Source organism: Petromyzon marinus, chromosome 24 (genome assembly GCF_048934315.1).
Source record: "Petromyzon marinus isolate PM22_M1 ecotype Great Lakes invasive population chromosome 24, UKy_Petmar_22M1.pri1.0, whole genome shotgun sequence".
Lineage (NCBI taxonomy): Eukaryota > Metazoa > Chordata > Hyperoartia > Petromyzontiformes > Petromyzontidae > Petromyzon > Petromyzon marinus.
This window is the reverse complement of record NC_133690.1, coordinates 18,516,718-18,535,238: the sequence shown is the minus strand read 5'-3', so window position 1 is coordinate 18,535,238 and position 18,521 is coordinate 18,516,718. Positions and strand designations below refer to the sequence as shown.

The following is an 18,521-nucleotide window of genomic DNA, read 5'->3' as shown; positions in this document are numbered from 1 at the left end:
GAGTGGGGGGCGTCAGCGCTGCCCGCCACGTAGCACAGCCCGCCCCCCCCCCCCTCCAGAACCAACCTAGGACTGGTGAGGTAGAGTGTGGGTAATCCCACCTCTTCTGAGACGTCTGGCCCGCGTGGAAGAGTAGGCCAAAGCACTGCTCTCGCGGGGCTCTCTAGAGCTCCCTCTAATGTGGAGTGAGGGCTCTTTTTCATCAGCAGGGGGGTGAGCGGGTACTTGCAGGCCTGCGTCTTTACCTCCGTTACCTTGCCCCTGTACGGCACTCCACAGTGCTGCTTGATCTGCCATGCAGAGCCGTCCCTAAGGTACGCCGCATCGAGGGTGACCGCCCCGGGCCCCACGCTTTGGGGGGTTGGGGAGGCGGGCAACGCGCTTCCCCGTCACGGTGTCAGATGTAAAATACTTGGGGGTTTAGTTTGAAGCCCACACAATGGGGCTCGCACCGGGCCCCGCAACCCCACCACCCCCGTATGGACGGCCCCGCTGCCATGGACCGCCCCTTCCTCCTGTCTACTCTGGTGCCCCGGGGGCATAAACATCTCTGTCTACTCTGGTGCCCCGGGGGCATAAACATCTCTGTCTACTCTGGTGCCCCGGGGGCATAAACATCTCTCTACTCTGGTGCCCCGGGGGCATAAACATCTGTCTACTCTGGTGCCCCGGGGGCATAAACATCTCTGTCTACTCTGGTGCCCCGGGGGCATAAACATCTGTCTACTCTGGTGCCCCGGGGGCACAAACATCTCTGTCTGCTCTGGTGCCCCGGGGGCACAAACATCTGTCTACTCTGGTGCCCCGGGGGCATAAACATATGTCTACTCTGGTGCCCCGGGGGCATAAACATCTGTCTACTCTGGTGCCCCGAGGGCATAAACATCTGTCTACTCTGGTGCCAAGGGGGGCATAAACATCTGTCTACTCTGGTGCCCCGAGGGCATAAACATCTGTCTACTCTGGTGCCAAGGGGGGCATAAACATCTCTGTCTACTCTGGTGCCCTGGGGACACAAACATCTGTCTACTCTGGTGCCCCGGGGGCATAAACATCTCTGTCTACTCTGGTGCCCCGAGGGCATAAACATCTCTGTCTATTCTGGTGCCCCGGGGGCATAAACATCTCTGTCTACTCTGGTGCCCCGGGGGCATAAACATCCCATGGCGGCTCTGCGCGCTGCCTTCACAGACGAGCGGCCTGGGGAATATTCCATCATAATCGTCGTCATCGTCGTTATCAGCCATTGTCAATCCACTGCTGGATTTGGATGAAGGCCTCCACAAGCCTCCACCACCGCTGCAACCCTCTCGCGAACCCGCGTTGCAACAAGCATCAGCAACGATCCCCTCGGCTGCCGCTCCCTTACTATCCTTGACCATTCATCATCATCATCATCCCCTCTGTCCGTGGGGGGTCCTGCCCAAGCCCCACTCGCCAGTACAACACAACATGAATCATTCACACGATTCGGATGATATGAAGGCTCACTGCCGGAAACGTCGCCTTTTACAGTTACCGTGTTTCTAGTTTTCCTTTTCGAGCGTTAGGATATTGGCGAATGTTGTGGTAACGTTTAGACAATGCGGGTGATCGTGCCCCCAACGTCTTCCCTGATCCACGTGCGCCTCCCCCTCCTCTCGCTGCCTCTCAGCGCCGTTCCCAGCACGCGGATCTCAACGCTTCTTTGCGCACTTGGGGGGAAAAAAATTTCACGACAAAAATGCGGGCGGCGTTTCCTGTTCGTGCTTGTGTACACGTGTGTGTGTACACGTGCATGTGTGTGTGCGTGCGTGTGCACATGTGTGTACACGTGCACATGTGTATGTACACGTGTGCACGTGTGTGCGTGTGTGCACATGTGTGTGTGTGCGTGAACATGTGTGTGTACACGTGCACGTGTGTGTGCGTGTGTGCACATGTGTGTGTGTGCGTGCACGTGTGTATGTGTGCGTGCACATGTGTGTGTGTGTACACGTGGGGAGCGGTAGTGTAGCGGTTAGCGCGCTGCGCTACGAACCCGGCGACCCGGGTTCGATCCCCGCTCACGGCCAACACCAGTGACGATTATCTGAACCGGTCCTGGGCCTCCCCTAGGTCGACTCAGCCTCAAATGAGTACCCGGTGTGGTCAACATCACCACTGGGGCGACAAAGGCGGCCGGGCGTGGTGTTGGCCACCCATTATAGGTGTTCGCTAACAGCACTTGCCCCCACAGTGTGGTCAGGCTAGACGGGGGATCTTTGTCTTTCATGAAAATGTCTCCCCTCCAGCCCAGAGACCACCTGGGACTTGTTTACGATGTCAGGAGTTTTAATGTTTATGGCCCCACGGGGTAAAGTGTGAAGTCCACCTACATGCCAGCTCTGAAAAAGGGACATTGCCCGAAACGTCAGCCGTATTCCATGTTTTTGTAACGTTAGAACCAGTGGGTAATTGGTTTGGCACGCCACATCCATCTCGGCGTAGTTTTTTCATCGGATTATTGTAATATAGGGTAGAATAAAATCATTATTTGTGAATTGGGTTATGCTGTACACTAGTTGTAGTGTCTTACGCCGATAACCCCTGACTCCAAACCCGACTAGCAGCGTCCCGGACCATGTGGCGTGACAAGTGACGGGCTGGGGGGGGGTAGAGGCAGCGAGTGAGTGGTGACGGTGGCGCCGTGAGTCGTGGCGATCGCGCGCGCAGCGATCACTCTCGCTCGCCCCGACAGTGAGGACAACACCCCCCGCTTCACCCCCTAGATCACCCATCAACCCAACACCCCATCATCCCCTAGCTCACCCATCACCCCAAATCTCACCCATCACCCCCTAGCTCACCCATCACCCCAACACCCCAAACCTCACCCATCACCCCCTAGCTCACCCATCACCCCAAACCTCACCCATCACCCCCTAGCTCACCCATCACCCCAAACCTCACCCATCACCCCCTAGCTCACCCATCACCCCAACACCCCAAACCTCACCCATCACCCCCTAGCTCACCCATCACCCCATCACCCCCTAGCTCACCCATCACCCCAACACCACATCAACCCCTAGCTCACCCATCACCCCAACACCCCAAACCTCACCCATCACCCCCTAGCTCACCCATCACCCCAACACCCCATCACCCCCTAGCTCACCCATCACCCCAACACCCCAAACCTCACCCATCACCCCCTAGCTCACCCATCACCCCAACACCCCAAATCTCACCCATCACCCCTAGCTCACCCATCACCCCAAACCTCACCCATCACCCCCTAGCTCACCTATCACCCCAACACCCCAAACCTCACTCATCACCCCAAACCTCACCCATCACCCCAACACCCCAAACCTCACCCATCACCCCCTAGCTCACCCTGCACCCCAAACCTCACCCATCACCCCCTAGCTCACCCATCACCCCAGCACCCCAAACCTCACCCATCACCCCCTAGCCCACCCATCACCCCAAACCTCACCCATCACCCCAACACCCCAAACCTCACCCATCACCCCCTAGCCCACCCATCACCCCAAACCTCACCCATCACCCCCTAGCTCACCCATCACCCCAACACCCCAAACCTCACCCATCACCCCCTAGCTCACCCATCAGCCCAAACCTCACCCATCACCCCCCTCGCCCTCCAGCCTCGCCCAGCCACCACGCGCAGCGCTTGGGCCTAGACGCGGAGGTCGCAGGGGAAAGTGTTGCGCGTGGCGCGGAGACACGCGGGGACGGAGAGACACGTGGGGACAGAGAGACACGCAGAGACACGTGGGGACAGAGAGACACGCAGATACACGTGGGGACGGAGAGACACGTGGGGACGGAGAGACACGTGGGGACAGAGAGACACGTGGGGACAGAGAGACACGCAGAGACACGTGGGGACAGAGAGACACGCAGAGACACGTGTGGACAGAGAGACACGCAGACACACGTGGGGATAGAGAGACACGCAGACACACGTGGGACAGAGAGACACGCAGATACACGTGGGGACAGAGACACGCAGATACACGTGGGGACGGAGAGACACGTGGGGGCGGAGAGATACGTGGGGACAGAGAGACACGCAGATACACGTGGGGACAGAGATACACGCGGGGACGGAGAGACACGCAAAGTCACGTGGAGACAGAGACACGCAGACTCAAAGAGACACGCGGAGACACGTGGGAACAGAGACATGCGAAGGAGGCACGTGGGGGCAGAGAGACACGCAAAGTCACGTGGAGACAGAGACACGCAGAAACAAAGAAACACGCGGAGACACGCGGAGACACGTAGGAACAGAGACATGGGAAGGAGACACGTGGGGGCAGAGACATGCGGAGGAGACACGTGGGGGCAGAGGGCCACGTTGGACACGCGGTGACACGTGGGGGCAAGAGAGACAGGCGGAGACAGGGAGACTTAGTTTAACAGAGACAGCGAGACACCGTGACACACACCCACACGTACAAGCATGAGACAGAAACTGGGGGCTAGGCGACAATGGGACAGGCAAACACACAGACATGGGGCCGTGAGATACTATAGAGACGGGGGACACACACAAACGTGAGACACAGCGAGACAGAGAGACAGATGAGGTGGGGATACACGGACAGAGCGTGCACCCCCCCCCCCCCCCCAGTGCAACACCACGTGGAGCAGTCACAAAAGGGAAACTGGACAGGGTGATGATGATGATGGAGGTCTAGGGTCAGGGTGGGGTGATGATGATGCTGTTGCATAGTTGGGTTCGGCGATGGTGATGTTGGTGATCGATGTCATGATGATGATGCTGTTGATGATGGTGGACGGGATAGTGTTTAGTTTCGGTAATAACGACGCATCAGTAGGATAGGATGATGTTGGATCATGGTTAAGTTATGGTGGAGGTGGTGGTTATGGTGTGGATGGTGATTAGCCCATATATGGTATGTGATGGTGGTGGTGGAGAGTGAGACTCGCCCTAGCATGCACAGAGACAAGACACACGGCTACAGAGACGCGTGAAGACACACAGCCATAGCGAGACAAAGACGAGAGAGAGAGTTGTTGTCAACTTCAGCAGTCGCATCTCGCCCGCCCCTCGTCGTCCTCCTCCTACCTGTCTCATGTATGGGCGCCATCGCGGAGTCGCGGCGACATCCCCGCTCCTCTCGCCGCTCCACCTCGTGCCTCTTCCCCGGCGGACGGCTTCACCTGGACACCGCCCCGCGCGCCCACGACGACGCGGACGCCGCCATCTGCGCCTCCTCCTCCTGCTCCTGCTGCCCCGCCGCACACGGCCACGACGAACCCGCAGCAGCAATAATCCACTCGCGATGTCTGCCGCTCCTCCGCCTGTTGTCTTCAACCTCCTTGTCCCTCCTCGTTTCTCGCAAGAGCGTTCGAAGTCTCTTCCGCGGGTTGTCGAAGGAAGGAAGAATCCACCCGTGCTCGCAGTGCGTCTAACAAACACCAATGGCCATCGCCGCCGCCACCGCCGTCACCGCCACAGCAAGAAGGCGAGCCGACTAACATCAATCGGTGGCAACAATTTTTAAAGGGAAAATTGTTTAAGAGATGTGTAACTCGAGTGGCCTCGCTGAGTGGCGGCGGCCGACGTCGCTGCTGTTGTTGTGGTGGTGGTGGCGGTGGTTGAGAGGGGCCCCTGTCGAGAGAGCCGCTCTCAAGGGGTGCTCACTCCGGCTGGGGTCTCGGGGTTCACGCGGGGTCAGCCCCGGGGGTCCTCGCAGTCCGACGCGGGCCTGCGTAGTTGAGCGCTGGGCCGTGTCAACTCAACAACATGTCGTCGTCTTCGTCGTCGGCCTGTCGGTCCGCGTGCCTCTCGCCTGGTTCCTGCTGCTGCTGCTGCTCACCGAGCGTGGGGAGGAGGAGGGGGAGGAGCGAGGGTGCCCGTGCGCGACTGCGGCGTGACGCCACGCTACGTGCGTGGGGAGCACGTGGCGGCGTGTGTGTGTGTGTGATAGAGGGTGTGTGTGTGTGATAGAGGGTGTGTGTGATAGAGGGTGTGTGTGTGTGTGATAGAGGGTGTGTGTGTGATATAGGGTGTGTGTGTGATAGACGGTGTGTGTGTGTGATAGACGGTGTGTGTGTGTGATAGAGGGTGTGTGTGTGATAGAGGGTGTGTGTGTGTGTGATAGAGGGTGTGTGTGATAGAGGGTGTGTGTGTGTGATAGAGGGTGTGTGTGTGTGATAGAGGGTGTGTGTGATAGAGGGTGTGTCTGTGTGTGATATAGGGTGTGTGTGTGTGTGTGATAGAGGCTGTGTGTGTGTGATAGAGGCTGTGTGTGTGTGTGATAGAGGGTGTGTGTGTCTGATAGAGGGTGTGTGTGTGTGATAGAGGGTGTGTGTGTGTGATAGAGGGTGTGTGTGTGTGATAGAGGGTGTGTGTGTGTGATAGAGGGTGTGTGTGTATGAGAGAGGGTGTGTGTGTGTGTGGATGAGGGTGTGTGTGTGTGATAGAGGGTGTGTGTGTGATAGAGGGTGTGTGTGTGTATGTATGAGGGTGTATGTGTGTATGAGAGAGAGGGTGTATGTGTGTATGAGGGTGTATGTGTGTATGAGGGTGTATGTGTGTATGAGGGTGTGTGTGTATGAGAGAGGGTGTGTGTATGAGAGAGGGTGTGCGTATGAGGGTGTATGTGTGTATGAGGGTGTGTGTGTATGAGGGTGTATGTGTGTATGAGGGTGTATGTGTGTATGAGGGTGTATGTGTGTATGAGGGTGTATGTGTGTATGAGGGTGTATGTGTGTATGAGGGTGTGTGTGTGTATGAGGGTGTATGTGTGTATGAGGGTGTGTGTGTATGAGGGTAAATGAGTACCTGGTGCGGTGTGTAAACATCGTCACTAGGGAGACAAAGGCGGTCGGGCGTGGTGTTGGCCACCCACCCCCTCGTGTGCCGTTACCGGCCTTCATAGGTGCTCGCTAACAGCACTTGCCCCTACAGTCTGTTAAGGCTACACGGGGGATCTTTGTGTATGAGGGTGTATGTGTGTATGAGAGGGTGTGTGTGTGTATGAGAGGGTGTGTGTGTATGAGAGAGGGTGTGTGTGTATGAGGGTGTGTGTGTGTATGAGGGTGTGTATGAGGTTGTATGTGTGTATGAGAGGGTGTATGCGTGTATGAGGGTATATGTGTGTATGAGGGTGTATGTGTGTATGTGGGTGTGTGTGTATGAGGGTGTATGTGTGTATGAGGGTGTGTGTGTGTATGATGGTGTATGAGTGTGTATGTGTGTATGAGGGTGTATGTGTGTATGAGGGTTTGTGTATGAGGGTGTATGTGTGTATGAGTGTGTATGTGTGTATGAGTGTGTATGTGTGTATGAGGGTGTGTATGAGTGTGTATGTGTGTATGAGTGTGTATGTGTGTATGTGTGTATGAGTGTGTATGTGTGGTAGTGTAGCGGTTAGCGCGCTGCGCTACGAACCCGGAGACCCGGGTTCGATTCCCACTCACGGCCAACACCAGTGACCATCTTAACCGGTTCTGGGCCTCCCCTAGGTCATCTGAACCTCAAATGAGTACCTGGTGTGGTGTCTAAACATCGTGTGCCGTGTGGGCTGTAATAGGGGCTGCTCGCTAACAGCACTTGCCCCAACATTCCGTTGAGGCTATCAGGGGGATCTGTTTCTTTGTGTGTGTAGTGTCAACGATTCCGAGCCAGAGTTCCTAGGAGGCACTTTCTTTATTAACAACTTTCACGGTCTCGTCCGCACACTCTCCACAGTAGCTGAGCCCAGCCTGTACGCAACACCGGCCGTCTAGCACTGACGGCGCTGACTGATAGTCAACTACCATCCTATGTAGCGCAACGTCTAGCGGAGACGTTCAGCGACGAGACGACGAGACGAGTCCACTCCCAGCACCGGCAGCCTCGAGCCCCATCCCCGCTCGCTCTCGGCTCCTTTCATGCTCCCAGCGCCGCCTGGCTCCGCCCTGACCGCGCCTCCCTTCTCGAACCCGCCAGCAGGTTCCAGGGGTCTCCAGCAGACGGGGTCCTCCGTGACTCTTGTCCCCAGTTCCTCCCTCTGCCCACACCCCGTGCTGTCTGTCCACCGCAGCTGCCGCTGCTGTCCACCAGCTGGCGCGATTGCACTGCAGGTGCACTAGGGGAGCAGTGTGGTTGGCATGTCGGGGCCACGTGCCGGTGCAGTTGCACCGCCTGCACCACCGGGATGCGTGGCATGGGGGACGGCGCCGCTCTCACCCCCCCCACTCCCCCCGTTGCCCTTCCTGACCCCGACACTGCCCACCCACCCAGCCCCTCCCGTCACTCCACCCTTCCAACCCCCTCCACGAATCGATTATATTTGTATATATTATATTTACAGTATATATTATATTTGTATCGATTATTTTTGTATAAATTATATTTATATAGATTATATTTGTAAAGATTATATTTGTATATATTATATTTACAGTATATATTATATTTATATAGATTATATATACAGTATATAGTATATTTACAGTATATATATTATCTGTATAGATTATATTTATATAGATTACAGTATATTTATATCGATTTTATTTGTGTCGGATTTCCCGTCTCGGTGCGATTGTTTCCCGAGAGAGTTTTTGGGTCTCCATCGCTCGGTTTTGTTTGAGCCGCGGTTGGAAGCGTTGCACGCCATGCGTATGCAATCTGTAATAAACAAACACCAGGATAATTGATATGAATCGATTAATCAACAACGCTGATGATTGTTCCGTGTTGTGTATTGCATAGTTTGGCATCGGGACCCGTACATAACTAAAATAATCCTTGCCTATAATAAACACCTGGCAGATCACCGGTTGATGCGAACCGAACTGCTGATGAGACACGGAATGACGAAACCTGTCCAGAGTGTTGCTTGTATCGCTGCTGGGAAAAATAAATAAGTAAATACAATAAAATAAAGTTTTGTTGCTTGTACTGCTGCAGCATGTATGCACTTCCAGTAGCCCCGCGTGGCCAATGGTAAGTGTAAAAAACATCGTGTCGATTTTTAAGCTAAACGATGCTTTAAATCGGTTCGCGTGGAAGAAAATGTTGTAAACTCTCCTTGGCACACGAAGGGCTCACAAGTGTTGCCATCACGTCTATCCCTCTATTTAAGGAAGGAAACAGGAGGATGTCTCCATAAATCTGGCTGCCGCCTGATGAAGCTAGTTGTAATTACTGCCGAAACGTCGTACTCAGATTGTAAATGTTGTGGCTTGGCTCTCCAACACACCGGTTAGTGCTGTACTAGTGACGAATTGGCCACGTTCTGTTTACGTGACAACCCTCACTAGTTGGCTGTGTCGGGTGGTGGCGGTTTCAACGACACATTTATATATTTACGCGATCAAAACAAACAAACAAAAACCCTGTATTATGGATGATATTGGTCGCGAAAGCCTCACTCCGTGGTAAACTTCATCCAATGTGATCGGATACACTCGGGGCTGCGAAACCCACCCACAAGGATATACAATAATCGATTCTAAAGCGTAATCGATCCTGAGAATCGAAGCGCAGGATCGAATCGTCACACCCATTGCAGCTTCCTCCACCAACATTTGTTCCCCCCCTCCGCCGGCAGTGGCGGCAACTGGCGCGGCTGTCGCGACCTCTCGTGGCCGCCGGGGGTGGAGCACCGAGCGGCTGTCGCGACCCCTCGTGGCCGCCGGGGGTGGAGCACCGAGCGGCTGTCGCGACCTCTCGTGGCCGCCGGGGGGGGGCACCGAGCGGCTATCGCGACCCCTCGTGGCCGCCGGGGGTGGAGCACCGAGCGGCTGTCGCGACCTCTCGTGGCCGCCGGGGGGGGGGGGGCACCGAGCGGCTGTCGCGACCTCTCGTGGCCGCCGGGGGGGGGGGCACCGAGAGGACCTCCACTGTGCAGATGAAAGTGGGAGACCACCTACCACTACCACGTAGATTAGAGAACAACACACACACACGTTCCATATACGATTGGTCTCCAGCAGTGGATAGACTGTGATGATGATGATAGCATGGAGAGACAGTTTAACACGTTATAGGATTCCGCGACCAATATTAGCCGTAATAAATGTTTTTTGTTTGGGTTAGATCGCGTAAATGTAAACACATCGTTAAACCCGCCACCACCCGCCACAGCCAATTAGTAAGGTTTGTCACGTAAACAAAACGTGACAATTAGTTTCTACTAACCCAGACTTGTGAGTTTTTGGTTTTTCTTATTTTTTATTTTGTTATTTTCTATCTACGTGACTTTACCGAAAGAACCAAAGAATATAACCCTATGATAATACGTTTTTCCACTTTTTACTGGCAACAAACAGGTGTTAAGATGTTAAAACACCAAACTGAAACCTTTTTACAAGGAATCATGTCTGCATTAACCACAATACTTGTGGTCAGAATGCAAACAAAATACATACTCTGGTAGTATATGCATTGTCCTTGAAACTGATTGGTCCACACCAGAGACAGCTTTCTTTTGAGCCTCGTCTCAAACGGTGTTAGACCAGAGACGCCAAAAGGCGTACAGCCCAAACACAATGCCACTATCAGAGTAATCAGGACAATGCATATATTATCAGAGTATGTTTTTTGTTTCCATTCTGACCACACCAAGCATTGTGGTGAATGCAGACATGATTCCTCGTAAAAGGTTTCAGTTTGGTGTTTTAACATCTTAACACAGCTGTTTTGTTGCCAGAAAAAAGGGGAAACACCTATTATCATATTTTGGTACTGGCAAAGGAGGTCCCATGAAATAAAACCCTCACTACTTCATCACACCGGTTGTGTGTTGGAGTGTAAACCCACGAGCGAAACGTTATACTCGAATTGTTAATGATGTGGGTTTACTCTCTAACACACAACCGGTGTGATGAAGAAGTAGTTCATTGGAACGTTCTGTTTACGAGACAACCCTTATTCACTGGCTGTGTCGAGTGGTGCCGGGTTTAATGACACATTTATATTGACGCGATCGAACCCCAAAACAACTTTACTTTGAATGCAGAGACAGCAAGAGGAACACGTGGATCAGTGACCACTCGCGGGATCGAGGCAATCGCCCACGCCGTTAGGAGGGAGTGAGTGGTGATTAGGCAGGAGCCGTCTCGGCCAGGAGGCTTCGAAGATGGACCAAGTTCGAGATGAATAACGAAGTGGCAGCCAAGGAATGGAACGCGTCCGAGAGGATCTCCATCGTGGACATGGAGTGATAAAATCAGCTCGCATGTAAAGCAGACGGCGGGCGGATCGTTATATCGCAGGGGACCGTGAGCGGTGGCTACGCTTCAGGGAGGACGCCTTCATCCAGCAGCGGATTGACCATAGCTGATGATGATGGTGGAGGGAAGTCTACAGGTCCGCACGGCCCCTAGTGGCTGGCCTGAGTTAAGGGCCACGAGGCAGCGTGTCCCAAACCTGGCCTGATGAACCCGAACGTCACTCACCACGCGGCCTTCGTCCAGGCAGCAGAAGACTGACAGGCGAGGGGGGGGGGCTGTAAGGTTCGGAATTGTGTGGCTGTGAGCGCCGCCAGCAATGCCTTGTCGATGCGCCGGAGGTGGGGTCAGGCTTAGGCATCGAGCTCGTTCTCGTGGCTGGTAGGGGGGGGGGGCAGTGTTCTTCACTCATTTTTAGAGGGGGCCACTTTCGCGGATAAGACATCGTCAGTGCAAGGCCCGCCAAATATTTGAAACCATTGTGAGTTTGACAGCGGCACGACGATGATGATGACGGGGAGTGCTGTCACTCTGTGTGTATTGTCGGAGGTCGCACATCAGGGGCCGCACTAGAGGCCGCAGGGGCTGCCAGTGGCCCCCCGCGGGCCTTGCGGTGAAGAGCACTCGGTGAGGTGTCGAGCTGACCAGGCCAACTGGTTAGGAGTCGTCGGGTGAGTACCAGTGGGTGGGTATGGGTCGAGTTCGTGCCAGTTCGTGCCACTGTTTGGTTAGTGGGGGTCCCGGATCGATGTGGGAATGCACTGGGGGGGGGCAGGGGAGCAAAGAGACACAGACGTTGGTTTGGGAGGGGGCTGTGGGGGGTACAAGGGTGGGAATTGGGGGGCTAGGGGATGACTTCGTGAATTCTCCCGGCGTCACGGCACAGGCCGCCACTCCACGTGCTTTTTATAGCGGCAACGAATGTCCTCCTCCTGAGCCTTGGTTTAGCGACATGGGGGGAGGGGAGGGGTAAGAGGGCACGGGGGGACAAGAGGGAGGTAAAAGGGGGGTTGGGGGGGTGAGTGGAGAGAGTGAGAGAGTGGTGAAGAGGTGAGTGGAGAGTGAGGTTAGTAGTGTGCGTGGTGGGCATTAAGTAGGTGGGGTGGGTGGTTAGCGGAGTCAGTTGTGAATGGTGAGTGTGGTGAATGGGTGAGGTGAGAGCGATGTTTGGGAAGTGCAGCGAATCGTGGGAAAGCTCTGCGCGTCTCCCCATCCACCACAAGAAGGGTCTCAGGATCGTCCCTCACCACCACCATCACCAACATCACCACCACCATCACCACCATCGCTACCAACAACAACCGCCATTCGCCACGAAGTGGCGGTGATGTCACCACGGCGCTTGTGCCAGGCTATGTGCACGTTGAGGCCACGTGAAATGTCGAACGCCCGCTGGCAGGAGGTCACGGGGCAGACCCAGGTGCCACGGGTCGACTGACTGAGATGACTGAGATGACTGGCTGGTGCACCACCTGTGCCCCCTACTGTGCCAACCTGCTGTGCTTTAGCCACCCGGCGCTCCGCTCGTTGTTGTGAGTGTCGCTCCTCTGCCCTCCCGTTGTTGCTGGAGGGCGACTACCTCCAACTGCCCAGTAGCATCCTTCACGAGACTCCTCCACAGAGGCCGATCTTGACACCTGGTACCAGTCATCGGCAAGTCCACTCAGCTCCACATCCTTCTGTACCACATCACTCCATCTCTTCTCTAGCCCGTGCCGCGCCCGTTTAGCCCTCTCTATCTGGCCGAACAAAAACTTCTTAGGCATGCGGTGGCTGGACATGCGGGCTACATGACCCAGCCAACGCAGCCTTGCCTGCCGGAGGAGCTCACCGATAGGACTTTGTCCAGATATTTCAAGCATGTGTGAGCTTCTCACACAGTCTAGCCATGTTAAACCCAGGATGGATCGTTTATAACCGGCGAAGATGTTCTATGAGGGGGGTCCACGTTTCGCAAGCGTAGTGAAGGGAGGGAATGACCGTGGCCGAGAAGACCTGAAGCTTAGTGCGGAGCGACAGACCAGGTGGCTTCCACACAGCGTAACGCAGTCGATGAAGAGATATTGCCGCTCGACTGATTCGGAGTGAGACCTCTGCTGTCAAACCGGAGCTGGTCATGAGCACACTGCCCAGGTATGGAAAACTCTCCACTTTCTCCACAACTGCCCCATCACCAATTCGAAGTTGTTGGGGTGGAGTGTCTGATGATACAAAATACCCAGGCAGGTGCTTAGTTTTCGTGCAGCTGATGGTAAGGCCCCACCTCTTAGTGGCACACTCCAGGTTCAGCAGCAGCGCCTCCAACTCCTCCGCTGAGTGAGCAGCAATCACCAGATCATCGTCATACATAACATGGTTGACCAATTAGGGAGCCATCCCTCGACCGCACTCGGGCACCGATCAGCCTCCCGTTGTATCTGTACCAGATTGAAATTCCTCTGGTACAGCCATCGAATTCTTCACGAACTATGTGGTCAAAATAGATGTTAAATAATGTGGGAGCCAGAGGATATCCGTGTCGTACCTCAAGGTGAACAGGGAATGGCTCCAACTCCAGGCCATGTAGTTTTACCCGTGCCTGTTCACCATCATTAAGGTCCTTAATGATCGTCAGCAGAGAGTGAGGGACTCTGAAAGCATGAAGAACAACCTAGAGCCCAGGCCTACTGATGGTATCATCAGCCTTGACCAGGTCAATAAAGTAGAGATGTAGGTCCTGTTGGAATTCCCACCTCTGCTGTAGCAGATGGACAGAAAATACGGCATCTGTGCAGGTCCGCCCTTTCCTGAAACCAGATTGGGGCACCGCAAGGTTCTCCTCAGTGTGTCTGGCAAGGAGGTGTTGAATAATCCTTGCCAGGACCTTTCCCGGCACATTAAGGAGGGAGATGCCCCTGTAGCAACCCGCGACCACCACACATCCTTGCAGCGCCTCACGGCTCTCCGAACCAACAAGCGAAGGCTGCGGTAAGCCTCCTCATTCTCTGATGTGGGATGATGTAGACGATGAGAGTGGGCCTGTCGCTTTTTCTCAGCCAGCCTGGACACCTCCTCTGTCAGCCAGGGTCTCTGGGGAGATTTGGATCATATACCCAAAGCAGCCATTGCAGCTGCATGAGCCACAGTCCTAAACCTCGCCCATTTCCCCTCGGCATCGGGAGGAGTGGGGGACGATGCCAACCCCAGCTGCAAGCGATGATAAAATGCTCACTTGCAACTATCATCAGCTAGCTGAGACCAGGTCACTGTGGATTTGAATGGGGTCCTGGGTGTACACCCACCACCAGAGTGTAAGAATGGCAGGCGCTTCTTACAGATGACAAACCCCGATGGTCAGTGGGCAGATCAACTCCACGGTATATTCTGGTGTCAAGGACATGGGCCCACATCCACTGTTCCGCCACTAAGTAGTGCAGCAGATGTTCTTGCTTGGACCCGGCGTGCATCCATGATTTTGTGTGGATGCGCCAATGCCAGAACAGCATGTTGGTAATTACAAGCCCAATGGGCTGCAAAAAACACTAGCAGCCTCGCACCGTTGTTATTGAGCTGATCTGACCCATGCCTTCCAATCACTCCAGACCAGGTGCCAGCATCATGATCAACTCGGGCATTAAAGTCACCCAACAGGATGACTCCATCCCGAGAGGCCACTTTAGCAAGCACCTGTGACAGATGATCATAGAAGGCATCTGACTCATGGGCCTTATCTGCATTCCTTCACTTATGTTCATCTTCGATGGGGGCATAAATAACCACGATCACCACTTCTCGGCTCTGGTTGATGGGAAGACGACCTCAAAGTAGCCTGGGGCTTACAGCTTCCCACATCTCATCGCTCCGCTCCCACGCCCCCTTCATTCTTTTGTTCAGAAGAAGAGCCACTCCCTGTTGTTTGGCAGTCTCCTGCCCCGAGGAGAGGACTGTCCACCCTCATGATGGCAGGAGCCAGAGCCAGTCCACCGGACCTCCTGAATACCGTCTAGATCCAGGCGGTACCGATCCAGCTCCCGACAGAGGAGTGGCAGCCTCTCCTCCGCAGTGAGTGTTCGGACATTCCACGTGGCCACCCGCAGTGGCTTTTTTTCTGTTTCTGGAGGAAACCCGAGGGTAAGGATTCAATCTCTTGGCCAGGAGACATCATAGTCCCCTTGGGGCCTCCGACACAAGCTTAGCTTTCACATGGTTTTGTGGTAATTAAATTGAAGGTGGAGGGGTTACCAGCCCCTCGCACCCATCCAGAGCCCCCATTTGGCCTCTGTGGTGGCTACAAACACCATAAGGGGAATAGCCAATCGAAATTGGCCCTCCCCCCATGGCAGTGATCACCACAGCGTTACCGTCTGGCACCAACGAGGAGGTAGGGGGTTGTTTCGCTACCACCACCAGCATCACCAGCATCACCATCATCACCATTACCACCAGCATCACCACCAGCATCACCACCATCACCACCATCATCACCATCACCACCAGCATCACCACCAACATCACCACCATCACCACCATCACCACCATCATCACCACCAGCATCACCACCAGCATCACCAGCATCATCACCAGCATCACCAGCATCACCACCAACATCACCACCACCACCACCGCGTGAGGTCGTGCTGAAGGCCCCTCTTGGGCCCACGTTCTTACTCTTCAACAATGCTACTTCATTTTTAGATTTAAAGCTTTCGTGACTGCTAGGATCCATACTCTTTGGTTCTATTGGGTAAAGTCACGTAGGTGAAAATAAAATAACCAAAATTCACGACGTTTCGGCCACAACACAAGCGGCCTTCATCAGGTGAAGGGACGAGACTGTCTGGAGGACAGCGCTGGAGTGGGAGACGCCACGCTTAGATCACGACCTTTAAGCTGTGTGAGAAGAAAAACACCAAGCGCCTTGACAAAGGAATTAGCATATAATTTAGCATTGAAATGGCTCATTGAAATAGCTTAGTTAAAGTATACACATCCGCAGAGGTACCCCTTGACAAAGGAATTAGCATAGAATTTAGCATTGAAATAGCTGAGTGATTAGCTTGTAACTGTTCACAGAAATAGCTATGTTAAAGTTAGAGCATATACCTTCACCGAGGCACCTAGTACTCATCAAACAGGATAATTTAGCGAAACACAACCACGCTCAGACAGCGGACCTTTAAGCTGTGTGCGAGCAAACAAGGTGTTCTGACAAAGAAATTAGCATCAAAAATAGCATTTTATTGGCGGATTTTAGGAAAGAGGTGGTGTACGTGCCGTTTGGCGCGGGGGGGGGAAGGGGGGGAGGGGGAGTTTACCTATTGATGGTGTGAAAAGGGGAATTTATAAGAGCTGCAAAAGTTTGGGGTACCACTACTTGAAAAAATATACTGTACCATTGAAATTAGTTTAATGTTTAGTTCGATTTAGAACATCTTTCCAATGGTTGCTTAATTTGAAACCATCCTCTCGGTTGAAACTGTGTCTGTGTTTATAGATCTGAATTGCTTCATAAAAAATCTCTGATAAAAGCCCGTGGGTTTGCAAAGAACCTTGGTATCGGAGAAAATTATATCGTGATCCCCCACAGCGTTGTAACAGTGATCAGCCACGGCAGAAGAATTCGTTTTGCCGTGTTTCAAAGGGGTACCTCTGCGGATGTGTATACTTTAACTTAGCTATTTCAATGAGCCATTTCAATGCTAAATTATATGCTAATTCCTTTGTCAAGGCGCTTGGTGTTTTTCTTCTCACACAGCTTAAAGGTCGTGATCTAAGCGTGGCTTCTCCCACTCCAGCGCTGTCCTCCAGACAGTCTCGTCCCTTCACCTGATGAAGGCCGCTTGTGTTGTGGCCGAAACGTCGCGATTTTTTGTTATTTTATTTTCACCTACGTGACTTTACCCAATAATGCTACTTCATCCCCAGTGGGGTGGTGGTGATGCTGGGATAGCCCAGTGGAGTTCACAAGAAGTCACAAACAACAAACTCGTCAGGATAGGGTAAGCAACTTGGAGGTTGGGGACAGGAGGAGGTAGTGCTGGGAGGGACGCGTGGTGCGCAGGGTGGACGAGGAGGGCATCGGAGTGGCACCCACGGGGAAGAGAATACCCTGAGCCAGATCGGCAGGGATGGTGGTGATGGTGGCGGTGTAGGTGGTCGTGGCGGTGGTGGTGGTGATGATGATGATGATGCCAAATCTGTAACAGCGGTTCGACTGTGTACGTGGCGAGTGACGACGGGACGAGTGGTGCGAGTGAGGGGCTGGTAATGATAATTTAATTTGAGTGACGAGTCCGAGTGATTGACGAGGTGAGCATTGTCAGCGACGCACGCGGAGTCGTCCCCTGTTGTAGGGGGAGCGAGGAGCCCCCGCTCCCAACCCCTCGCACACCCCCAACCAGGGGATCAAAGGGGACGAACCCCTCTCCGCCTCGTTCGGGGGGGGGGGGGTCAATATTGTCTCAAGGCGGTGTCTTCCAATGCGAGGAAGCCACGCGCCACACGGGGGAGGGGGAGATCCTGGTGAGACCCCCGCGGCCCCTCCCCTCGCTTCGTCGCCGCTACCCACCCCTTCCCCCAGGAGATACCTCGACTCCCCGCTCCACTCTCCTCCTCCTCCTGCCAGCTCCACTCTCCTCTTCATCCCAGCTCCACTCTCCTCATCTCAGCTCCACTCTCCTCCTCCTGCCAGCTCCACTCTCCTCCCCATCCCAGCTCCACTTCCCTCATCTCAGACCCACTTTCCTCATTCCAGCTCCACTCTCCCCATCCCAGCTCCACTTCCCTCATCCCAGACCCACTTTCCTCATTCCAGCTCCACTCTCCCCATCCCAGCTCCACTTCCCTCATCCCAGACCCACTTTCCTCATTCCAGCTCCACTCTCCTCATCTCAGCTCCACTTTTCTCATCCCATCTCCATTTTCCTCATCCCAGCTCCACTCTCCTCATCCCAGCTCCACTCTCCTCCTCATCCCAGCTCCACTCTCTTCATCCCAGACCCACTTTCCTCATTCCAGCTCCACTCTCCTCATCTCAGCTCCACTCTCCTCCTGCCAGCTCCACTCTCCTCTTCATCCCATCTCCACTTTCCTCATCCCAGCTCCACTCTCTTCATCCCAGCTCCACTCTCCTCCTCATCCCAGCTCCACTATCTTCATCCTAGCTCCACTTTCCTCATCCCAGCTCCACTCTCCTCATCCCAGCTCCACTCTCCTCATCCCAGCTCCACTCTCCTCCTCATCCCAGCTCCACTCTCTTCATCCCAGCTCCACCCTCTTCATCCCAGCTCCACCCTCCTCATCCCAGCTCCACCCTCCTCATCCTAGCTCCACTCTCTTCCTCAGCTTCAAGCTCA

At 54.2% G+C, this 18,521-nt stretch overlaps 1 protein-coding gene across 1 annotated transcript in view; it reads right to left on the bottom strand.

The window, feature by feature from the left end:
- The window catches only part of LOC116945445 (uncharacterized), a 65,842-nt gene extending 59,919 nt beyond the window's left edge, over positions 1-5,923 (bottom strand). Inside the window, exon 1 of the mRNA XM_032959757.2 lies at positions 5,087-5,923. Coding sequence (XP_032815648.2) covers positions 5,087-5,108 — 22 coding nt within the window. The 5' untranslated portion in view covers positions 5,109-5,923. The remainder of the gene's footprint in view (positions 1-5,086) is intronic.
- Positions 5,924-18,521: the final 12,598 nt, after the last annotated feature.